This window comes from Mus musculus, chromosome X (assembly GCF_000001635.26).
Source record: "Mus musculus strain C57BL/6J chromosome X, GRCm38.p6 C57BL/6J".
Lineage (NCBI taxonomy): Eukaryota > Metazoa > Chordata > Mammalia > Rodentia > Muridae > Mus > Mus musculus.
Genome location: NC_000086.7, coordinates 57,042,871 through 57,067,805, shown reverse-complemented (window position 1 = coordinate 57,067,805; position 24,935 = coordinate 57,042,871). Strand labels below are relative to the sequence as shown.

Below are 24,935 nucleotides of genomic sequence, written 5' to 3'. Positions count from 1 at the left end.
ATCTCCAAGAGGATGTCCCCACCCACACCCACCCCACTCCCTGGGGCCTCAAGTCTTAACACTACACTATTAGTAAATTCACCAATACTCAATACTAATGTTGAGAAAACATGATGAAGGATGAATCCTAATTACACTGGAGCAACCTGACTTGGCACAATAATAAGAACTGTGATTTCTACAACAAGACCCTACTATATTTTTAGGAAAAGTTATTAATCTCCAGTGGAATCCATGAACTTCTCCAAAGTGTATATAAGCAGCTGTGTAATGCACACACATCTTTCTAGAGAGAGGCCTGCTAAATTCAGTTATTGTCTAGACTGGAACAGTCCAACTCTGATCACCTACTTTAAATAAATGAAGCTGTGGATCACACAGAATTCAGTTTTGCATATCTTGGTTTTAGTAGAAAGACTGTAGAAAAAAGAATTAAAAAAAAAAAGGTAACTTCCAAGGATTGAGGGAGGGAGTCTAAAGTGTCATTTCTTTTGACTTTAGGACCATGCTGTGGTGCAGAATGGGGAAATGTCATCCCAAATGGTTAATACAGCTGGAAATAGGGCTGTGGGAGGAATCAAGCAATTATTTGATTTAAGACACAAGTTAACTCAAGTCCACATTTCAGGTTCTGCATATTACCAATTTAATCTTTATTTCTGAATATCACAAACTCCAATTAGAATACTTTAAAAATATTCTTTTGCATGCATTTAACAAATCCAACAAAATGACAGATATCCAGTTTACTTGCATGGTAACTGTGAAGTTTTGAACTGAAGAACCAATAAACATATTTAAATCCACTGGTACAGGTGAGAACAAAACCCTTCGAGACATTAGTCAGATGGCATCCTACCACTATGCACATGTTGCTGTAACACTACTATTGACCCTGAAGCATGGGCAAATGGAGATGCAGGGCTCTCCCTAAGAAGCAACTGGAAAAGATTACACTTCATCATCATCATCATCACTACTACTGAGGGCAAAGCTGCTGTCTGTGGACTGAGACCCATCTTCCTTCACATTCCCCACAGTCCCTCTCTCATCAGAATCATCAAACAACTTCTCATTGGGACCTTCTTCCTCATCAAACAACTTCTCATTGGAATTGTCTTCGAATACCTTGTCACTGGCATCATCATCTTTCTTTCCATCTGTGTCTTCTTCATCTTCCTTCTCATCGGAGTCATCAAAGAGCTTTTCATCTATATCATTGTCTTCCTCTTTGTCATCAGCATCTTCACACTCCTTTTCATCTGCTTCTTCTTCCTCCTCAATGTCATCAGAATCATCATCAAAAACCCTTTCATATACGACCTCTTCTTCATCATCATCACCTTCTTCCTCCTTTTCATCTGAGTCTTCCTCAAATTCTCTCTCCGAGCCTTCCTCATCTAACACTCTTTCAGAACCTTCATCAAATTCTGATTTGTCAGTCTCATTTTCTTCTGACTCTTTCTCAACATCTTCTGGGAACTCCTTGTCAGAGACATCCTGGTCAACATCTTTTTTAACACCATTTTCTTCTATTTCTTTGTCAGAGCCATCTTGAGATTGCTTTTCTGAGCTGTCTTCCTCAGATTCCTCCTCTGAATCATCATCTTCCGACTCTTTCTTGAGGCTGTCTTCCCCTTCAGACTCCTTGCCAAGGTCATTGTCTTCAGACTCTTTTGAAAAGCCATTCTTCTCATAATCCATTTTGCTTTTCTTCCTAGCTTCCCTTTCAGGGCCATTCTCTTGAGCCTCGGTTTGAGGATTACCCTCCTCAGGCTCAAGCGCCCTCTCAGGGCAGCCCTCTTCATTCTCTTTCTTGGAGCAGCCTTCTCCACCCTCTCTCTCAGGGTGGTCCCCATCAGACCCACCTTCTTTGGCATCTTTTTCAGAAGCATCTCCTTCGGATTCTCCCCCTTCTTCTGCCTTTTCAAACTTATTTTCATCGATAGTTTCTTCAAATGCCATTCCAGTTGTAGCTTCCTGAGCCTTCATATTAGACATACTTGGGTGCTCTGAAAAATGCCTCATTCTGGAAGGCCCTGGCCTTTCTGAACCAGCGATGGAATCCATCCGCCGGAGGCCTCTGCTGGCCTCAGGAGCATTGAGGAATGCCTCCCAGCCTCTCAGCCGCTCCTCTCTTTCTCTTGAGGTCTCCTCTACCTGTGCACAAACAGGAGCTAGTATTAAAATGAGTTTAAGGCAAAAAAGAAGCAGGAACTTCTCTGAGCATTTCTAATACTGACACAAGTACCCTAGCTTATAAAGCAACTTTTCCAAAGCAAGCCAAGCATTTCCCTGCTCTCCAGTCTTCAAAACCTTGGTTAATCAACCTTACACACAGTCAACCTTAAAGAAGATCATATAAATATAAGTAATTATTGGGATCATGGAAATATTTCTTTTCCCAAAACATTACTATGTCAGCTTTGTCCATTCTCTGTAATGAGAAAGGATGTGGAATACTTTAGTTTAATATTTTCTTTTATTATTCTAAGAAAGTCTCAAAATTTCAGACTTATAAGCTGAGAAGTGAAAAGTTTTTCTCTCTCCTCCAATGTAAAACATTCTTTACAAGTTGCATTATACAAAACAGATTACACCAACTCCCACACTAACTTGTGACAATGCAAGTTCATGTGCTCTTGACAGCTGCAGGATTTACCTGATAATCTGTAGTCCCATCCCAGGCTTGAGCAGTGATCTGTCGGCCACCAAACCACCTTCCATCCAGAGTCTGAATACAATGGTCAGCCTCCTCTGGCTCTCTGAAGGACACAGAGGCCACACCATCTGGGTGTCTCTAAAAAGACAAGAGTAAGGAGGACTGAATGACAAGGTTAGCAATCAGACTCGCATTAGCTAAGCCAGGTTAGGAGTAGCATTCTCCTGACACTCTGAGCTACAGGATGGAAGAGCTCCCTCTTCCCCACCCCATTCCCCATGCTCAGCTGAGTCTGTAGCTGTTCCTTGTTTAGCAAACCCCAGTAGAGTGTTCTCACAAATGGTTCTGTTACCAACACTACCCAAGAGGCCAGAGCATGTGATTGTTAAGTGTGAAATGAGATCAGATTTGCCCTGGGACTAAACACTGCATGTTAGGAGCTGAAGGAGCACTGAGTAAGGACTCACACAGGGAAAGATGTGGCTTCCTCATCTGTAGGGCTCATAGCTACCCACTTCTGAAGATTGCGATGGATACATAAAGCCCCTCACAATCAGCACAGCATCAATACACTGTAATAAATGGTCACTTAAGTACTTCCTATCAGTTTTGGAAGTACAGGGGAAAATACACAAGGAAGCTTTTGTTCCTTAACTGTGATCAGGTGAATAATTCAGAGAAAGTCAAGAGCCTCGAGAAAACTAATTCTGCACACATTCTCCTTCTACTTGCGCTCACTCTTTTAAACAGTCAGGAGGAAGGGAAGTAAACTCGGCACATCAAATCAATCAAGGCCTTGCCATAGGAGCCATGTTCACTGAGCTACTGCTGACAGACAGCAGGCCTTCGATAGAAAAACAGGCATCGAAATCCCACGGCACTCTCACTCACTCCTCAGCTCGAAAGGATGTGAGGCTTCAGCACTCAGTGAACTTACATCAAACAGAAGGAGCTTCCGAATCTGCCCAAACTTGGAACATTCTACTCGCAGATCTTCTCTGATCTCATTCAGTACCAATGGGTCATCCTGCAAAAACAAACGTGCTTAAAATGGAGTTCCCTCCTTCTTCATAATTCAAGAACCAAATTTATTACTGGGACAAATTAACAAATGAAAAACAGTACTTTGCTTAAAGGTAGGTACATTTGTCTGCAGACTGCAGTAATAGATGAAAGAATCAAGACTAGAGATGGAAGTCTTCACTCACTGCAGTAGCTCAGGCCTAAGTCAGAAGGTAGAAGTAGACAAGTGTGGCTGAGAGAAGCAGTCCACAGTAGCAAAGGGAAACTATATATGTAGACATCACTGTGTGAGTGTGTGAGTGTGTGTGTGTGTGTGTGTGTGTGTGTGTGTGTGTGTGTGAGTGTGTGTGAGTGTGTGTGTTGCTTTTCTGCTGTGAATGTGCTACAGAAATGTGAAGCACTGCTGACCCCAATGGTCCCTGATTCAGGACGACTCTCCTCCCAGACCTCTGCAAGTCTTCAGGATTCCCAGTAAGGGAAAACCAGACCTCCAAGCTTCAGGGCATGCAAATGGCAGAAACAGATACTTCACCTCTGCTCTAGTAGCCTAACGCTTGCTTCCTGTCTCCAGGAAGACTCTTTAACCTAGTGAGCTAGACATGGAACTCTCTGATCTCAACTTCCCACTGACTAAAATGCTGGATAATGACCATGGATTACTAGGCATGTCCTTAGTAAAATTAATCTTCCTAGCTTCACCTTAGCTTCTCACACTGTATTAGAGCATGCTGATGTGCACAAAAAGGAACCTCCCTTCATGTCAGAGTTCTGATTCTTCATTTCTTGATAGTCAAACTTTCCAGGCTAAATAAAGTTTTAGATAAGGCTTTGAAGTGAACACTTGACCCATTAGAACTTACATTACAAAACTGTCCTTCATTACTTACTCTGATACCACAGAGGATTTTTAGATACGCAGCTTCTAACATTACTCAACCCTTCCAAATGAGTTCTTTCAGATACATTGGGGTAAATCAATAATGTTGTTTTTGTTTTCCTCTAAAAAGTTGAATGTCGGTGTCTATTCTTTAGGTTCAAAACCAGTCCTTAGTCAAATTAAACAGTCCCTAAAATTCCTCCTGAATCCTTCTATCAAGACCACAGGACCATCCTTGTGATCCCAGCTCATGGGAAGTAGCAGGATTGTAGGCTTGAAACCAACCTGAGCATCTATACCAGTATCATCCAGCACTTTTCTGTGATGATACAGTTCTTCTATGTGTCTGTACTACTCAACACAGGAGCTACTACATGTCTTGTTTAACTGCAGAGACAAATCTGAATTCTAATAATTGTGGCTAGAGTCTACTCTACTTAAGACTATGCAGGTCTACAGTGACCTGATTTGAGGTCCAGGTCCAGAAACCCCGAACAAAAAAAGCAAGACGACTGCCATGTTTCTTGTTAACAGGCTCTCAGCAAGCTAGTAAGATCACTGGAGATCAGGCATCTGGGCAAACAAAGAGAGCATACACTAACAAGGGTTTCTTTCCCTGACAATTCTGAACTTTACCACTGCCAGAACAGACTGTCTTGCCCCTCTATCAGCACAGCACTAGCGGTACAAACTTGCCCTTCTTTACAAAGATGCTAAAGAGTAACCGTCTCTTCTATTAGGCAATGGAAAGCTAGACTTGGAAGTCACAGGACCTCACTCGTCCCTTCAATTACTCTTCACACAAAAATAAAGGGAAGGGTTGGGGTAAAGTTTCCTGGTGGAATGTGTGCTTCACATTCAAGGCCCTGGTTAAATCTGAGCACCACAAAACTATTCACGACAAAATAATACATGTATGCTCAAGTACAGAGGAGTGAAAAACACAATTCTGTACATCAGAAATACAGCAGCAAACAAAGTAGACAAAGTCCTGGCTCTTGGGGAACTCACAGTGTGTGTGGCAGTGGGAAAGAAATACTAGGAAGGAAAACCAAACAGGAAGATGAAAGCTTTGTAACTTTAAAGTACCAGCGAGAAACAAACCAAGGATTTTTATTACACACATACATATATGCTGACATATGTATGCTTGTTGATTTGTTAGCTCATCCATTCATTCACTCACTCGTTCATGCGTGCATATGTACAAAAGGACACCTACAGAGGTCAGATGACAACTCATGAGAGTTGGTTCTCTCCTTCTACCTTGTGGGTTCAAAGGATCAGACTCAGGTGGTCAGGCTTGATGGCAAATACCTTTACCAAGTAAACCATCTTGCTGGGTCCTGGACTGATTTTGAAACAGTCATCAATAAGTTTGAAGCTTCTGTCTTCAAAAACATCCACCAGAAGGAGTTTGCATTGGCCAGGAACAAATATACAGCATAAGGCTGTAGCACTCCAGGAGGTGGAAGGAAACAAGATGATTTTGAGTTTGAGGCCAGTCTGGGCTACAAAGCAACTTCAAGACCATACTGAGCTACACAGTGAAGGTCCATCTCAAAAAAAAAAAACAAACCGAAAAAACAAAGTAGTTTTTAGGAGGGAAATTATATGGGTTGCTCTAGGAAAACCTAAGTGTACATAGTGTGACAGTTTTATTGGAGAAAGTTCTCCCAGTGAGCAAGGTCAGAGGAAGAAGAAAGAGCAGATGCAATTAGACTTCCTTGCAGAGGGCGAGATGGTTGGGATGAAGTTTACAGTTATGTCTTTTGGCATAAGCAGGATGGATGGATGCATCCCACCTGATAAAGCAAGCACTCATTCTCCAGAAGACATGATAAAAAGGCAGTAACTCTAGTGGATTACGTGCAGTATTGTTTAAACCTCCTCTGGCAATGACAACATTTCAAAAAGCAAGTACAGGTAGCCCACTTGTCTTACTAAGCCCAGGCAAAAGTGACAATTTACTCAGTATAAAGGATACAATGTAGCAGTGTAGTGTCCTCCACCTTTAAAACACACAGAACATGTCAGCTTACAGCTGGGCTAAACATCTCACAAAACATAGTTTCTGATTTTCTGACACAGTGTTAGATAGTTCAGCTAGTTTACTGAACATCTGATAGGTACACTGTAGACCTCATGGTCACTGCTGACCCTCATGGCAAACGGCTGATGGAGCCCTGAAGCTTGCAGCTGCTGCCCAGTATTGTGAGAAAGGATCGTATCAAATGTCATTAGCCTGACAAAAATCTCAAAATCCAAAATGTCAATCATGGCTCCTGTTGCATGCACAACTGCTGTCACACCATTTTAAACTTGGGGAAACCTCAAGGCAGTGCAAGTCAGAGACTCTCTATGGAGTATGCATTTGATTTTCAACTGTACTTCATTACTATTGTAAATTTAAAATAGCTGTATATATATGTCAAGAGCCTTCTGGATTTCAGGTGAAAAGAGACATTAAGCAACCCATCTAATCATGAAAAGATGTTCAGACTCCACAAGTGCACTGTAAACTCCAGGGCTTTATTCGGACTGTTCAGCAATGACCTGTCCATTTGAAGGCCCATGCTAAGGGGCTAAACTGAAAGAGCCATTGTGACACTGTTGACAACGTGAATAAAAAGAACAAGATCAGATAGAGACTGCAACTAGAATGTTTCCAAAACTGAATTTTAACATTATGAATTTTTCCTCCTTGTGTGCAATGTGCTATCATTAATTCCAGAACTAGAGAGAAAAAAAGTTATTTTTCTACTACTGATAGTATGCATCTATGGTAGCTAGCAATAATATCAGAAGGCACAACCCAATGAAAGCTATCATGACAGTTTCTATTTAACACCTTACTTGCTGGTTTGGGGATTTTTACATGGATATTAAAATGTGGTCCAGAAAAACAACCACCACTCTTGGAACATCAGATTCCTTTAAAGATCAAACTTTTCTCAGTTTTCAGATGCGAGTGTGGAACTGGTATTCTCCGCCAAAATCAGCTGTACTACAAAGCCACAGGCTGTTCCCATCAATCTTGGATTTCAGGCAGCAAACAGCTGTGATTTTGGCCCACAGTATGACTAGTAACAGTCTTATCCGGAATCCAATCAAAATAAGAACAGGATAGACACAGGGAATTCTAAATACGGGCTGATTCTTTGTTCCATTTTCCTATCCTACCATGACCTCAGAAATATGCCTCCACAGTGATAGGGCACGGTAAGCTTAGCACCCTCTTGTAAAAAAAAAAATCCAGAATTTTTACATGATAAAACAACATTTCTTACCTCAAAGTCCATGGGGTGAAACATATTTTTGAGAATGACAACTCGCTCATGGCGCAGCCGGTTTGGTCCAGCTCGTCTCTCAGGTCTCCAATCCAACTGCCTAATGTAACAAAAGTAACAGTGATATGAAATCTGGGTTCAGATTTGTGGGAGAGAAAAGTGATGGCCACACACAAAGAAAATATGATGATCATTTTATCATGAGTTTAAGCATAATGCTAGAATGTTAACAGAATTCACTGGTGAAAGTATTTATTATTTTGACTAATGTCCTAAAATGTGCTTAATAACAAATTAACATACATGTCCCATTTTATATATACATATACAAACAGACATCTATATGGTAAATGCAATGATACAACTTTCACCTTTCTAACTTTTACTAACAAACCTGTATATACAAATTTAGTTCCTGGCAATTGATTTCAATCCACAGTAAAAATGAAGTCATGGTTCTAGAATAAAAGCTTCAATTCTTCATTTGATGGTCAATACTGAACTAAATTAAGTCCCCTTTTACATCATAAATAATCACCCCCAAATTTAAGTTCTTCATTTACTTACTGAAGACTGGAAGCACAGAAGGTAGAGAGGGGCAGGAAATATGGGAAGAGAGGAGGAAGGGACAATGACATTCAGTTCATTAGGAGCCCATCACTCACCATTTTGTTTTTGAATAAAAAAGCCTAGAACAGACTTCTTTTTTTAATCATCCCAGAAAAAGACAACCCTCCTGACCACTACCAAATCAGCCTGTGGAAGAGACTGCCAATGAGCCCTGACTAGCTAATGAAATTCCTTTAGAGTAATTTGTAGACATGTTTGATGGAACAAAACTAAGTACCTATTATCAAAACAATGCTTTAAAATATTTCTATGTAATTTCAAAAAAAATACATACTTCTGTTGTAGAGACAGCTTCTTCTTATAATCTTTGCACTTCTTCTTCTTCTTTGAGGCATCGTATTCACCCTTGAGCTGGAACTTTGCCACCTCCACATGCAATTTGTAGCCTCTAATTTCATCTTCATCCAAAAGTTTTAATGCAAGCTCCACAGATTCTTTCTTTATAAAGGCAAAATAAAATACTCATTAAGTTGACCACTGACATGAAACTTAATCTTTTGATATAAACAATGCCAGCCACCTACTTTGGGATAAAGAAAAGCTTTGTTCAAACCCACATATACCTCACACACCTGTGTTAACGTAGGTACATGACTAGTTCTCTAAACCTCCAATTTCTCCATCTGCATAAAGCTAAAATATCTTCATCACAGGGCTCCTTAGAAATTAGGTGAAATAGTTTATGGAAAGGTTAGGGCAAAACATACAGTAGGTGTTCCGTAAATTATATTACTGGGTAAGTTTTGTCTCTAGGAGCCCAAATATCTCATCTGTAGAATGAGAGGAGTGAACTGAGTAATATCTGTGGCACAGTCCAGTTGTGAAATTCTATAACAGCTACCTAACAGTGGGTGATCAAGGAGCTGGAAGTAATACAGCCAGTCTTTAGTGTTCAGCTTCTTCAAACTAGAATATACACCTGTAATAACATGCTTAGTAGACGATAATTATTGAATGGCTTATATATTAAGTGCAGTTATGGATTCAGGGTCCTACACAAACACATTAGTTGTCACCCCTACTCAGAGTCAAAGAACAAAAGGCCTGAGGAAAGGAAAAAGGACCACTGACCTAAGCTGCTCAATTAAATATGGATTCTGGAATAATTAACTTTATTTTCTACAGTGCAACTTATTGGTTTGACAATTTGTTACTTTCATGGGCCCTAAGTTTTATCTAAAAGTGTTTCATAGAACAATATTATTCTGTAAAAATCCAATCATGGAGTGGAAGAGACCGTTCAACTGTTAAGAGCCCTTGTTCAGCTCCCAGAAGCCATAATGGGTAGCTTCCGCAGAGGACCCATGTTCAGCTCCCAGCAGGCCCAGTAGCTCATAACACTCTATAACTCCAGCTCCACAGGTCCAACATCTTCTTCTGGCCTCTGTATGCAACAGCATTCATAAGCACATATATAAATGCCCCCCATGTATATACATAAATAAAAGAAAAACTTTTTTTAAGTTCCCATCAACACCCTGTTCTTTTTAAAATTCAATTCACAGATTTTTAGTCAACTTTGTGCTGGTAAAATTCTCAAATTTTACATATGAACATAGAAGATTAACATCCCAAATGATCATGGAAGGGTTCACTTACCAGATTAAAAACTGATAACCCCAAACCTTGCCATCTCAAGCCTACTTTCTTCTGATCCCACTAACTACACACCTATGATAGTTATACTACCACATTATCATTTTTTACTTGATTTGTAATTATTTTCAGGTTCTATGACAAATGCATATGTCATAATTGTGGCCATTTGTTTTGTGCCAGGTGAGATGACAAGTGCCACGAAGATGACTGACTGACTGGTGTTCCCAGAAATGATAGCTTCCTTTCACATCAATCAAGGCCTGTACAATTTGCAGTGAAAAGACTATACACAGTTCTGCCAATTTCCATTCTAATTCTCTTCCCTGGTGTTTGAAGCAGTAAGTATAATTCACCATCTCCTTTCTAGTCTAATTTGGCGTTAGAAAACACCTTTTGTCAAGAGCCAGTTAGTAAACAGTTTAGGCTTTGAGAGTCAGGGTTATCGCTACAACCACTCAATGCTTCTGATGAAACATGAAAGTAGCCAGACACAAAAACATAAGTGAGCCAGTGGGGTTGTGTTCCAACAAAACTGTATTTGCAAAAACAGACAGCAGTCACGACTTTGCTAGACTCCATTCCAGTTCACTCCAATGTGCAAATAAAATGTCAATGGCTTTTTTCTTCTCAGATTTTTACACTCTTGATTACATACACTGAGGAAGAGGTCTTTGCAGTGAAATTCTTGAAGATAAGAGAAGCCCCTCGCCGGGCGTGGTGGAACACGCCTTTAATCCCAGCACTACGGAGGCAGAGTCAGGCGGATTTCTGAGTTCGAGGCCAGCCTGGTCTACAAAGTGAGTTCCAGGACAGCCAGGGCTATACAGAGAAAACCTGTCTCGAAAAACCAAAAAAAAAGAGAAGCCCCTCAATTACCTATTTATATAGCATGCTGATCTTGTAGCAAACAGTTTCTTAAAACAAGCAAATAATCCTAGTGTCACTAAGGTGACCTATTTTCTTTGTATTTTGCTTTGGATGGTTGGTGGTTTGGGCTAGTATCTCTAATATTCGAGCCTTGCTTCCTGGGTTAAAAATGGAAGGGATGAGAGACTTGACCAAATACCAACCTTCAGATAACAACAAAGCCCATCTCCTTTAAGATTCCCTTGATCATCTTTGTACAGTTTAACTTTAAACTCTTCAGTCTGAGGATCTCTCATAATAATGCCAAATTTGGACATGAGCTGAATAAATTCATCCACTGTGATGTCTGGAGGGAGACCTGTAATTTCAGAGAACAATTTCAAAGTATTTAATGAAGGTAAAAGTTTTTAGCATTTTACCAATGAGAAACCTGAAACCTCTACGTGAATACAAAGCTGACTTGTATAAAGGAGTACAAAAACTTCCTATCTATAAATGTGAAGACTGTATTTTATACACTAAAAAATATCAGTTATGCTATGCTTACACTTCACTAAATCTGAAGGAACAAACTGCTATAAATTATCTAAGGCAGGCATAAGAACAGCATGTAACATTGCATAACTTTTCTTCATTCCATACTAAGTAAATTCCTAGCTAACAAAAGCAGGTGAACAAAACCCACCAAAACTAAAACTCACTTAGCACAAAGTCTCAACACTAAATGTTTCCAACATGAAAACGGCATTGCAACAGTATAAATACCTGACACGTATACATTTGTATTTCTGTCTTCTTCAACATGGAACCATCCTAAAAAAATCAAAGGGAAATAAATAAAACATTCGAAAGAAACAAGAATTACATTATGAAATCTTGGCAATGGCAGTTTCTTCAAAGTTTTAGAATGTTCTCTTTATTTCAGAAGACGACGACTAATTCAAATCACTACAGAGCGTGCAAAATACATAAACCTTTCGACTGTGAATGACCTTTATCGCTCTGAAAAAGAAAAAGGGCTACCTCTGTTCTTCATGACTTTACGCCTATTTGAAAGTGAAAACTCGTCACATCATCGCTCTTTCAACGCTATTATAATTCTGCAAAATGTAAAACGGATTTACAAATTTTTCCTATCTCACTTCTAAAGGCAGGTTTGGCAAGGACAGGACCACTTGCCAGATTCAGCCTTTCTCTTTTCCCCCTTCCTTTTGGAGTCAGGGGTCTCCGGGACTTCTTTTTGTGGAGGTTCTTCTACAGCCTTAGTGTTGGCGTCCTGGACGTTCGCAGTAGAGCTGGATGCACCATCACTAGAAAAGCCGTAGTTAGCCTGATACGTAGCAATGAAATCTTCGGTGATCTAAATAGAGAAGTCAAAACACATGCAGACAAGGTTAATTTACTTGTGGAAACTGTGGTATAAGGCTGTACATTCAGAAATATAACCTAAAACTTAAAACAAGTGTTTACACCACAAGCAGCTGTACTAATTCAAGTACAACCCAAGACCAGTCTCCTTATATGGACACCATGTAGTGTGATCAAAGTAGGACAAAGGTGCACAGACTGCCAAAACAACACGCATAGTTTTAAGTGATGCTATCACCCGTTCCTACATGTTTATAAATTACTACTTCTCTACAGTGTATATGACTAAAGTGGCCAATACATAAAACAAAAAAAGTATTGAATAAACGAGATGGTAAAACCCAAAGTCAACTAGTAATTTCATCACCGAATCCACTTTTGGGTACCCAGATACCAAATAATTGTTTGTCAGACTACTAAAAGCGCTCTTTAAAGAAATCACATGTACAGTCAAGTGGGCATTGCCAGTCCAGAAGTTCAATTGTAAATTTTTACAGTTTGGGATGCTTAAAATATGCACAAATAAATAGCTGAAATTTTTCAACCAACAATCAATCCCCCTGCACAATGGAAAAAGTTTTGTGTGATTGCCTCTCCGGTCGCTTGTCGCGCTGTTAGTTCCCTTTGATGCCAAAGTTCCTATGAGGCTAAGACTAACAGAGTACAGTTACCATACAGTTTACAAGACCAGGTTCAACACCACTTGTGCTATTTCCATGTTGAAATTAAACACTTAGCAATTCCCAAGTACAAATGTATAGATCTCTTTCATTCATTTCCTGTGCATTCCTAGTCATATTCCTGTGGTTATAGGGTCCGAACTCAGATGCCCTGGAACAAAATTTAATAGATAAAACAAGAATCAAGAAAAGTTTCTTCAGTAGAGGTGAATGACACCTCTTCCACCCTGTAAATCAACAAGCTGCATTCTACACAAACATGTACAGGAAGCGTAAATTAAGTTTGGCTATACAGGATAAAAGTCTTACTAATGTGATTTCCTTGGTGTTCTTCCTCTGTGCAGTAAAAATATCAAGATAAAAACGAATTGTGACCTTCACATACATACACAAATTAATAAGGCACAAAAAAATCACTTAAGGCACCACCCTAAGATTTACTTTCCTTTATACATCGGGAATGCAATAGACTGAACCAATAGACTAGCCACCAACCACCGGTTCAGAGACCTAGTACTTCAGTGGAGCAAACAGAAGAGGAATGTCCCGCAAGGGCTGCCAGTGAACCCTATGGCCCCGCTCCGCAGTGGGACTCCGATACTCTTTCTTACCTTAGGGAACCAAGCCTTCTTATCAAGGTCCCACTCGTAAGGAGTGTCATCTGGTGGTTGTCCCAAAGAATGGGCTTCTCCAGAGGGCTCATTCTGGGTGTCACCTTCCTTGGGGTCTCCTCCATACAATTCTTGCATTCGCAATTGCTCATCAAACTCATCGTTCCCGCTCAAGTTGTTGCCACTCATGGTTCTCACGTAGTCCCGGACACCGCGGTCAGAGAAGTGAAGAGGCCGAGAGGGCGCTGGACAAGAGCAGAGAAAGAGAGGTCTGCAGAGCTTGGACTGTGCACTGCAACTCCCGGGCCGCCTCCCGCAGCGCCCCAGCAGACCCTGGGAAGTCTGCGAGGCACCGCCCAGACTCCGCCCTCCCGCCCGCCCCCCTCGTGCACGCCTGCGCCAACAAATGGTCAGCGCTGTCGCTGCCACCCACCTGGCGGGCTCCGCAGGGCCTCGCCGCCGCCGCTGCTGGGGCCAGGGCGAGGCGGAAGCGCGCAGGCGCGCTGTCACCGCTGCGGCCGGTTCCGGAGGCGCCACAGCTTCCTCCCCGCCACGTCAGGCAACGAGTTGAGAGCGAAGTCCCCCTCAGGCTGATGCAGTCGCCATTGTCCGCGCGGGTGGCAACGTAGCGGGTCGCGCCGACCCGCCCACGGGACGTCAAAGGTCCGCGACGCTTGCGCGGCCAGGGGGCGGGGCCTCGGAGCCCGGCTGCCGCCGCGTGTCTGTACTTATTGGGAACTGGCCTTTAGGGACGCAGCCTGCCGAAATGCATGGCACCTCGTTAACCTCGGGCTCCTCTGCGCTCCGGACGAGTTTGGCCGAAGCGATAGCCTGAAAAAGGACTCTTCCAGTAGAGCTGGCGCGGAATGGGCTTTGCGGCAGGCGCCATCTTGGGGAGGTGGGTGGGACCGTGGGACAAGTTTCTCCCGCTTCGCGAAACCTTGGCGCCTCCTTCGCGCAAATCCCCGCCCCTGCACTGGAGCCGAGGATTGTCTTATTTTTCGAATGCTTGTCCTTAGTGTACACGCGGGTTTTGTTCATCTTAGTAACCCAAACACATAACATGCTGTTTGGAGGTCTAGTGAAGCATGAGTTAACAAGCAGTGGGCAGAAGGCCCCATCACTTCCTAATCTCACCCCCCTTTTAGGCATCTGGTACCACCCTCTGGCTGCTGTAGGTGAGAGGAGCTTTTGCCTGCAGCTTACTGCAACGTGTCCGAGGTGTTCCAGACTGGAATTTGAAGCTTGAGTGTAAACATAACCCTATGGCCTCATTTCCTTGTGTCTTAGTAAGACAGCCAACAGTCTTCCAAGAAAAGCTGAGCTTTTTCCTTAGATGTTTCATGCACCTAGAAAAGGGAAGGGGTCCATATTTTTAGGACAGACAAGTATTTACTGAACTCCTATTAAGTGCCAGGCTTTGAGGGAGATTCTGAGGCAGCAGCTAAGACATGCACAAATCAAGGGCGGTTCAGTTATAGTTGGCGAACAATATGACAGGAGCACCAGATGCGGGAGAGCAGCAATTATTTTGTTTTAAGCATTTTTTAAATATTTTTATTAGGTATTTTCCTCATTTACATTTCCAATGCTATCCCAAAAGTCCCCCATACCCCTCCCCACTCCCCTACCCACCCACTCCCACTTTTTGGCCCTGGCATTCCCCTGTACTGGGGCATATAAAGTTTGTAAGTCCAAATGGCCTCTCTTTCCAGTGATGACTGACTAGGCCATCTTTTGATACATATGCAGCTAGAGACAAGAGCTCCAGGGTACTGGTTAGTTCATATTGTTGTTCCACCTATAGGGTTGCAGATCCCTTTAGCTCCTTGGGTATTTTCTCTAGCTCCTCCATTGGGGGCCCTGTGATCCATCCAATAGCTGACTGTGAGCATCCACTTATGTGTTTGCTAGGCCCTGGCAAAGTCTCACAAGAGACAGCTATATCAGGGTCCTTTCAGCAAAATCTTGCTAGTGTATGCAATGGTGTCAGCGTTTGGAAGCTGATTATGGGATGGATCCCCGGATATGGCAGTCTCTAGATGGTCCGTCCTTTCATCACAGCTCCAAACTTTGTCTCTGTAACTCCTTCCATGGGTGTTTTGTTCCCAATTCTAAGAAGGGGCAAAGTGTCCACACTTTGGTCTTTGTTCTTCTTGAATTTCATGCGTTTAGCAAATTGTATCTTATATCTTGGGTATCCTAAGTTTCTGGGCTAATATCCACTTATCAGTGAGTACATATTGTGTGAGTTCCTTTGTGATTGGGTTACCTCACTCAGGATGATGCCCTCCAGGTCCATCCATTTGCCTAGGGATTTCATAAATTCATTCTTTTTAATAGCTGAGTAGTACTCCATTGTGTAAATGTACCACATTTTCTGTATCCATTCCTCTGTTGAGGGGCATCTGGGTTCTTTCCAGCTTCTGGCTATTATAAATAAGGCTGCTATGAACATAGTGCATCTTTTTACACTCAAAAAGTAGACAATTCTAAACAGCTTTTTTTTTGATGGATTACATTCATCAACAAGGCTCATTGCAATAATGTTAACTATTCAAGTAAAATTTTTAATCATTAAAAGTAAAAAGTGGGAGTGGGTGGGTAGGGGAGTGGGGGGGAGGGTATGGGGGACTTTTGGGATATCATTGGAAATGTAAATGAGGAAAATACCTGATAATAAAAAAGACACTAAAAAAAAAAGAAAAAAAGTAGCAATAAATACTATATGTGTAAACATCAGTACTATGACCCAGACTTGACCATAGGGAAAAGCTTGTCAGAAATTACTCCGATTCCAGTCACCTTTGTTTGTAAATACAGTGGTTCCAGGTGGGTTCTAGAATATTTTGGCTCCTCACAGACCTCTGAATCTGATTTCAACCTTAGTGATATTATTAAAGCAGTAGTTGTTTCCAAATATACTTATTTTTACGAGGTTCTTGTTTTTAGTAGAAGAATTGGAGAACTGAACTTGTATATATGCTGTGGATTTTGTTAGATGCATTTAAACACTGCTAAGTAGTTCTTGCTTTGATCTAAAAACTGTATATAGATCTTTTCACTAATTTGTTATTAGGCTTCCATTTCATTCTGGAGTATGTTTACAATAGAAGAGATAGTGCGCTGCATGATTGTTATTGCACATAGCACACACTCTTAATGTTGGAGATACCCTAACCTCCCCACCACACACACACACACAAGGAAATGGGGAAAAATATTTTTTTTTGGTTTGTTTTTTTGAGACAGGGTTTCTCTGTGTAGCCCTGGCTGTCCTGGAACTCACTCTGTAGACCAGGCTGGCCTCGAACTCAGAAATCCACCTGCCTCTGCCTCCTGAATGCTGGGATTAAAGGCGTGTGCCACCATGCCCAGCTGGGAAAAAATCTTCTGTCAAGGTTGCAAGTCACCCAGTTGCTTTTGTCCAAAAGCTTCCTGGAAGCCTATAGAGAATCTGGCTCAAGGTAGCATTGCAGTTTGCACTAGATACTTGCCTGAGCCAGTATACATTTGTTCCATAAAGTTTGAGTACAAACAGATATAGACTCGGTGTCAGAGTAGAATGAAAACGGGTGCCTATAGAAGATAAAAGGCCTGAGAAGGGCCTTCTCTGCAGAAGTTCCTCTGCCTTACTTATAAACACTTTATGGAAGGTCACACACACACACACACACACACACACACACACATCCTCATGATGTTTGGGAGTTTTCTTGTCCTTATATCTTGTAATCTATAAACCTAGTTGGGAAGGCGTTTCTTCTGACAAAAAAAAAAAAATTGATGTATCTTTAACCTAAGATAATATGAACTTCAGAAATGCTTTAAAGCAACATTTGCTTACAGAAGGTATACAATGTTAAATTGGGGACACTTTTCAGTGAGGAAGATAATACCCTCTGGACACGCTTTGGTCATATATGACTTTGTCACTGTTTTTATACCTCCTAGAGTATTGCTGTGATCCATATCCTAATTGTTAAGGAAGGAAATACCTTGATCAAAATTAGGACATGTTCACAATATGTTTTGCATGTGCCCAAATCTCTCCCTATCTAGAACCCTCAATAAAGAAATGAAATATCGTCGGGCGTGGTGGCACACGCCTTTTATCCCAGCACTTGGAAGGCAGAGGCAGGCGGATTTCTGAGTTCGAGGCCAGCATGGTCTACAAAGTGACTGCCAGGACAGCCAGGGCTACACAGAGAAACCCTGTCTCGAAACAAACAAACAAACAAAAAAAAAAAAAAAAACAAAAAGAAACGAAATATCTCAGGAGAACTTTGTACAACAATAAGCAATATAAATGTAATTGTGGCTATTATTATAGCCACCTATGAAGTTAACCCCAAGAAATAAAATCAGTTCATTTCCCCAAATAAAAATAAACTCATGAATTTTAATCTCAGTTTTTGAGCTACTGATGCCCTTGAAAACTGAGAAGTTATTTTATACCTATTTCATCCCTAACTCATGGAGGCTCTAGTTTTGTGAAACAGGAAAATACTGTCTGGACTTTTGTTCTATACCCGGGCTGGAAGAAGGCCCTACAGCACCTATGTAGCAGACAGGGAGCTCAGTTAGTCTTCATGGCTGCCTTGTCTGGCCTCAGTGAGAGAGAATGAGTCTAACCCCTCAAGGACTTGATGTACCAGGGTTGGAGGATACCTAGGTCGGGGGCCACTCTCTTAGAGAATGGGTGGGAGATAAGGTAAAATAAAATTTAGGGTTCTAATTACTTGTTTACTTTATATATATAAATCAATAAGTAAAAAAAAGTATATATGTATATATGTATGTGTATAGAAGATAAAAGGCCTGAAGAGGGCCTTCTGTGCAAAAGTTCCCTATCTTATTTATAAACACTTAAATAATATATATATGTACATATGTATACATATATATATTATATTCTTTTGTCTATGTGTGTGTGTGTGCACATGCATGTCCTTGAAGGCCAGAGAAGGTACCATATATCTTTTTTAAATCACTTTTTCTTATTCCTTTTGAGTTATTGTCTCTTACTGAACCCAGAGCTTCTGGTTTCTTTGTTTTTGTTTTTGTTTTTGTTTTTCTATCTGGGCTGGCAGCCAGCAAGCGCCAGGGATCATATTATCTCAACCCTCTTCCATGCTGTAATTACGTATGTGTACAAGCCCACATCTGGCTGGTGGGTGTTGGAATATGAAGTCTGGGCCTCGTGCTTATGCAGGAAGCACTCTAACTGCTGAGCTCTCTCTCAAGTCCATGGCCTGGTACATTTATAAAATTATTTCTCAAGTGTTAGGCTCAGGAGAGTAAATATACAACAGTTTTCTAATTAAGAAAAATTAAATATTTCTTAGTTTTGTGATTTAAAAATTAAAAAGTATTGGAATTGAAATGGGTTCTTATATTCTGTCATTATTTTTAGAGTAAAAAGTTACACAAAGCCATTCAAACTTTATTTAATATTTATTTGCTCACCTCCAGATTTTTTACAACAACTTTGCTCACTTTTAAGCAATGTTAATACAATATTAGCACCCCCACTTTAAGTAAGCTAATTTTACGGACATTTAAAGCCCAGTGTTATTATATGCCCCGCCCCTTTTGAGCCACATAATTAGAAGTTCACAACAGCACAAGCCATTTAAAGGTCAAAAATAGCAAAAGCATTCTAAAAACAAAAAACAAAAAACAAACCAGGTTTTTACAAATACAAATGTAACTATAGTGCCAAAGGTAAGCTGCTATTTGCTTCAAGAATACATTTCTGAAAGCACAAATTGAAGTCTGACAAATCTATTGACTACAAGGATTTTGTTTTCCCAATTACATTTATTAACATGCTTATTTGTGTTAGCAAGTTGGAGACGAGGATAGCAAGTCAGAGCCTTCTGTCTGACTTCTGGTAACAGAGGTGAACTCTAGGACTTAGGCACCCATCGAGTTGAGGAAAATCAAGCAAGTAGATGATCTGATGACACGTGAACAGCCAGATGACAATTCCAAGTGGCAGTTCCTCTGGGCTTTAGAAAGAGGGCACTGCTCACTGAAATGAAATGAGTTCCCTTAGAAGAAAGAGTTTCCAACAGTGACAGCTTAGAAACTTGGACAAGAATCCTTCCTCTGGGGCCCCTGGTTGTCCTGTGAATAAGACAAATTCCTCACAATGCTCGTGAGACATGGTTTTGCCTAGTTATTAACCAAATGGCAATAGAATTACATAAATTCAGGACGTGTTGACCCAGTAAGGGAAGCACCCTGCCCCAGAATCAGTGTTTAACACCTTCCAACTCTTAAACATTTTCATTTCAATTGCAAGATTTCTTATAATGGAATGGCGATTGAAGGAAAAGGGCAATCACTCTGTGAAAGCATATATAGAGAGATATTTTACAAAACACTGCAAGAGATGTTTTCTCTCTTTTTGATCTCCTAGTTTGCGGAGTAGAATCTCTAGATTTACTGCACAAGTAAACAGAAGCACTATTTTAAGATAACCACATGAGTGCACAAGAGATGAGGAATATCAGAGAGATGGGATCCAATTCGATATTTAAACCTTTATCTGGTTTCTTTACCATCCCTTCTATACAGCCTTCTTCACAGTTGACTGGTATTTCCAAACCTCTTCTTCTCTACTTGGTGGGCTTTGTTGTATTTAGAAAGCCCAAATGGCATTACTGTTTGCACCTTGAAGAAAATGATGGTTTGTCTATTACTTACAAGGATAATTCTTTCTGAAAACTTCAACACAATTCATGAACAACAGAAAACCCAGACACTGTACTATGCACAGCTTAAAGCTGGATACACACAGTGGGACTAAAAATCATCATTTTTAATGTAACATCTAAACTTTGTCCTCTCCCTTCTTGGCACTACTGCCACTGAACAGGGTCACACTAATTTCAGAGACATGTGCACTCCCAGTAGCTGGGACCCGCCCCATCACAGTGAGGTTGTTAAGGGGGATGTCACCAAGAGGAGGCTCAGGCTGCTCTGCCTTGAGGCAGCAGAGCTGAGCTTTAAAATGCTGCTGGAAGGTCTTGCTCAGCCAATAGAGAGCAAAGGGGTTCACGCAGGAATTACTGAAAGCCAGCACCCGAGAGAAAATGATGATAACAAAAGGGACATCAGAGTGGTTTGCATAGCTTTCATAAGTGAAGGAGTGGTAGAGATACAGGAGATGATTCGGCAACCAGCAGAGTGCGAACAGAGCCACCAGCACCAAAACTGTTTTGGCAATTCTCTTCCGGGATTCAATCTATATGGGGAGAAAAATGTACAAACACACACAGAGACACACACACTATCATTTAGCTGGCAGAAATAAAAATAAAATACGGTACTCTAGATTGGCATAGGAATTTACAGTTAAAACCTGGCCTCGCTTTGAACACATGCTTATGAGCTAACTGCCTGGGACACATGGGAAGTCTGCCTGTGGATACAGAACATGACAAGCTAATTGGCATGGTAACCTGTGATCTTGGCCTCATTAACTCTCATTCTGAGGCCTCCCACCGTCCTTGGAAGTTGAGATACTCTAGCTAACTCAAGCAGTGCTGTGGAATCCCCAGTGATTTCATCTCACTAAAAGGAATGCTACTACTCAGAACAGCGTTCACTGCATCCGCAGAGGCTGACAGGTGAGCACAGTCTTCGGCAGGTTAGGAAAGTTGTCAGGTTGGTACTAAAGTTGTTTTTAGTCTGTAGGGATTTGAATCATCTCAGAAGGGGAATAGAAACAAAATGTGCCATTCAGCATATATGAGAATCCTCCTATCCTGTTAGTATAAGACATGCACCTCATAGAACCATGGACAGAGCAAAGATAGCTGGATCACGTGAACACTAAGTATATAGCTTATAGAACACAGCTATGCAACTAACTGATGAACTACACAGAAAGGAATAGTTCTCTCTCTCCCTCTTCCCTCTCTCCTTCTCCCCTCTCTGTAAAAGGCACTACTCCCCTCTTCTCCAGGATGGAAACCTCCCCAATCACCAATCAAACAGGACAATGTTTGGTACTGTCCTTTCATTCTGAGCAGATTTATGAAAGGAGAGCACACCTAACTCCATCAAGGGTCTTAATCAAGTGTGCGTGAGTCACTGTGTTCTCTTGCCATGGGCACTTACTTCATCCCACTGTCCTCAGATCTCAGGTTGCTTATCTATGTAGAAGTAGTTTGCATTGACTAATGTGATGAGTTTTGCATCTCATTCTGTGCATTTCTACTGCTCTGTGATACTTGCTAAAGCAAATTACGCTTTGCTTTATAATTTCACATTATGCAGATTCTCGTTCTATAGGACAAGTAGCTCTGACTCCTCTCACACTGTCACTGTCTACAATACTAATACTCACCATTGATATCTGTTTTTGTCATTTAGTCCTCTTCTCCATTGTCCACATAAAGAGATTGGGGCTCAGAGAGGTCAAATAGCTTGCTCAGCATTGCTCACAGTGTGTGCTAAATTTCAGACTCAAGTGAGATGCTGTCCTCATACCTACAACAGTAGACTGCTATTTGATATATACACAGATAAAAGCAATGCAGCTCACTGAAGAGCGGTTGGAGGGGGCTCCCTTCTAAATTCAGGCTGTATTCGCTGGAGTACCAATTTATACATACCTGCTTTCGGGCATGGCTTTGTTCCTCAGTCGGTATGTTCAGGGTGCTTTTGTAAAGAGTCCTGGCAATCAAAGAATAATAGACAGAGATAATCGAGAGCGGGATAATGTAGAATACCAAGAAACACAACAGAGAATGTATTTCTTGCAAAAGCCTCTCAGAGATAGGGTAGGAGTTACATGATTCAAATGTCACATTTCTGTTAGGATCTTGGAAAGTGTATACATTTGAGAATATAGCCTCTGGCAGAGCAAATATCATAGACACGATCCAGATGCCACCAGCTTTTGCACAGGTCTTCAGAATGGCATTGGGGGGCTGTCGCTCAAGTGGCTTCACGACTGCTTTGTATCTAGAAACACAGAATCACAGCAGAGTTGAAATTAGTGACACATAGGACTTTAGCAATCATTCAGTTCGTTCTTGTCTCCAATCATATAGAACCAACTAGAACTGGATATGGTTCCAAAGACAGAGATTTTATTTATGCCAATCAGCGTGTCCCTTATTCACTCCCATGAGGCATTCCAGATCTATGATTTTGTAATTTTAGAGCAGACTTTTTATTTAGGACATTTTCAGCATGTTTTTCTGTGTGACTTGAGAGTAATTCGCCACCTATGTGTTGCCATAAGTATTCTAAGGAAGTCCTGTATGTATAAGTGACTCATGTTAATCAAATTAATTCTCCTAGAAGAGTAAGTAGTGTTTCTAGACAAGATTTCCAGCAGTAAGAAGCAGAGAGCTCATGTTTTCCCCATTCCTAAGGGCTACTTCATTCCCTAACTTAATGGATCAGTGGAGGAGATTAGGATAACATCAGAAGTTGAGGCCCATGAAATGATGCCTCCTCATTTGGACAGAGACAACTTAAAGCCTGTAGCCTTCATGGGAGTCTGCCCTCAAGAAGAATATAGACCAGTAAAAGCAACAACAGCAGCAGTAGAATAATAGTAATTGTTATAATATTTACACAGAGCAAGCTTTTGCTCCTGCCACATTTCAGTATATAAAGCTAGCCCTGCCAGTACTGCCAGACATTGATTAACTGTGGACTTCTTTCAAAAAATTTAATCTTTGGAGCCTCTTTTTTTTTTCATGCTTTCATGGTTTTTCAGCAATAGATATTCTCTACAGTATAATACAGTATTCAAACTAAACACACCCTACCCCAGAGCCCCAACTCCCTGACAGTGAGATTGTTTCACAGGCTATAGCCACAGGATTTTAAAAGTCCATCAGAAATAACTTATTTCTCTGGGAATGACAATGCCAGCCCATGCTCATGGAGAACACAAACAGAATTCAATGATGACAGGACACTGAATTGCCAGGGAGCTGAAAACCTTACTGTTTACCTCCCGCTAGATAATCTGGGGACTTTCAAATAAATTAGATGCATTTTCTCTCTTTACCGTCCCTCTCGTACGTGGTAATGCATACACGGTCCATTTCCCACCTATATCAATGTTTTCATGTTGACTCTGTTATACCACTAGGCTGCACTAATGTATAAAGCATGAGCATTTTTCTTTGCACCTGCAACAATTTGCCTGACTTAATAAGCTGGAGGAAAATAAAAACACCGTTTGCTATTCTTTCAGGCAAACAATTACATTTCAAAGAAAGGAAACCCCAGCCCAAAGCACATATTTTTCAAGCACTCTTCAGATGCTAACAGAGGCATTTCAACATTTTTACTCTAACTTTTATTTTAAAAGGCTGCTGCTTTTTCAATCTTACATTTAGGTTACAGAGTGTGAGAAAAGCCAACCGGTAGCCAGTAAATGCTAAGCACAAGCTTTTCTTTCTTTCTTTCTTTCTTTTTTTTCCTCTCTCTCTTCCCCTAATTTCACATCCCGGCAAATAGAACAGAGAAAAGAAACTCACCTGTCAGCGCTGAGAATTGTTAGCGTGAACACTGACACACCGACAGAAGTGAGCCGGATGAAGGAAAGCACTTTACAACCGACCTTTCCAAACAGCCATCCTTCTGCCAGGTAGTGGGTTGCATCCACAGGCACACAAGTCAGCAGAAGTAACAGGTCTCCGAAAGCCAGGCTGGTGATGAAAATATTTGGAACTGTTTGCATGGATTTAGTCTTGAAAAAGACTTTGATGAGGATAGCATTTCCGAGGATGCCCACTGAAATGATCCCAGCATAAGTGATATAGATGGCACACAGTGCTTCTATTCCTGGAGAGTTGTCTCCGGTCCATCCTTTATGTGTAGTATCGTTGGAGACGACAGAGCTTGATGTTTCTGTGTCATTTGTAATGGAAATTAAAGTCTGATTAGGTGACTGAGACTGCCTTTGAGACATGTCTCCTGCACACTCTGCCTTCACTACCTCTCCTCTGCTCAGTTCAAATGTAGTTGACTGTCACGTCTAGTGCCTACGTCTAGTAATGAGGTGGTGTCAGGAGAACAGAACAGAACGGAATGGGAAGAAAACCCAAGACATCCGGCTACTCCTTCCCTTTAGTGGTTCTGTGTCTCCCAGCATGCTTGGCTAAGCGCTTACAGATCTGGCACCAGGAAGTGGGAGGTGGAGGGTGGACGAGTCTCATTGGCATTCTCATGACATGAGATGAGAAAAGGGGCTAAAAAAAATGCCCTGTACCTGCTTTCCCCTTTGGAGGGTGGGTAGTCCTTTGGATAATTAGGCTTGTTAAGCCATCTAATTATTTCTTAGAA

At 41.2% G+C, this 24,935-nt stretch overlaps 2 protein-coding genes across 3 annotated transcripts; both read right to left on the bottom strand.

Moving 5' to 3' along the window:
- Positions 1–622: 622 nt before the first annotated feature.
- Positions 623–14,236, bottom strand: Htatsf1 (HIV TAT specific factor 1). Of its 2 annotated transcripts, NM_028242.2 has the most exons (10): positions 14,041–14,236; positions 13,608–13,852; positions 12,128–12,308; positions 11,714–11,761; positions 11,152–11,306; positions 8,757–8,920; positions 7,853–7,952; positions 3,600–3,689; positions 2,663–2,800; positions 623–2,160 (listed from the first exon to the last, which is right to left on the bottom strand). In NM_028242.2, exons 2-10 carry the CDS (start codon positions 13,794–13,796, stop codon positions 952–954), a joined length of 2,274 nt encoding a protein of 757 aa, NP_082518.1. In that variant the 5' UTR covers positions 13,797–13,852; positions 14,041–14,236; the 3' UTR covers positions 623–951. The 2 variants fall into 2 exon arrangements, with proteins under 2 accessions (NP_082518.1, NP_083647.1); NM_029371.1 differs by lacking the exon at positions 14,041–14,236 and having other exon boundaries at positions 13,608–13,972.
- Positions 14,237–19,047: 4,811 nt separating this feature from the next.
- Positions 19,048–24,732, bottom strand: Brs3 (bombesin-like receptor 3). Its single transcript, NM_009766.3, has 3 exons — positions 24,128–24,732; positions 22,238–22,589; positions 19,048–20,862 (listed from the first exon to the last, which is right to left on the bottom strand). The coding sequence occupies exons 1-3, from the start codon at positions 24,559–24,561 to the stop codon at positions 20,449–20,451; spliced, it is 1,200 nt and encodes a 399-aa protein (NP_033896.2). The 5' UTR covers positions 24,562–24,732; the 3' UTR covers positions 19,048–20,448.
- Positions 24,733–24,935: the final 203 nt, after the last annotated feature.

Excerpts from the sequence above, each read along its gene's own strand:
- Brs3 (NM_009766.3), bottom strand. The coding sequence starts at position 24,561 with ATGTCTCAAAGGCAGTCTCAGTCACCTAATCAGACTTTAATTTCCATT. Across the intron at positions 22,590-24,127 it reads ACAATTCTCAGCGCTGACAG|ATACAAAGCAGTCGTGAAGC; the intron begins GTGAGTTTCTTT and ends CTGTGTTTCTAG. Across the intron at positions 20,863-22,237 it reads AAAGCCATGCCCGAAAGCAG|ATTGAATCCCGGAAGAGAAT; the intron begins GTATGTATAAAT and ends CTCCCCATATAG.
- Htatsf1 (NM_028242.2), bottom strand. The coding sequence starts at position 13,796 with ATGAGTGGCAACAACTTGAGCGGGAACGATGAGTTTGATGAGCAATTG. Across the intron at positions 7,953-8,756 it reads AAGCTGTCTCTACAACAGAA|GCAGTTGGATTGGAGACCTG; the intron begins GTATGTATTTTT and ends TTGTTACATTAG. Across the intron at positions 2,801-3,599 it reads GGAAGCTCCTTCTGTTTGAT|AGACACCCAGATGGTGTGGC; the intron begins GTAAGTTCACTG and ends TTGTCTTTTTAG.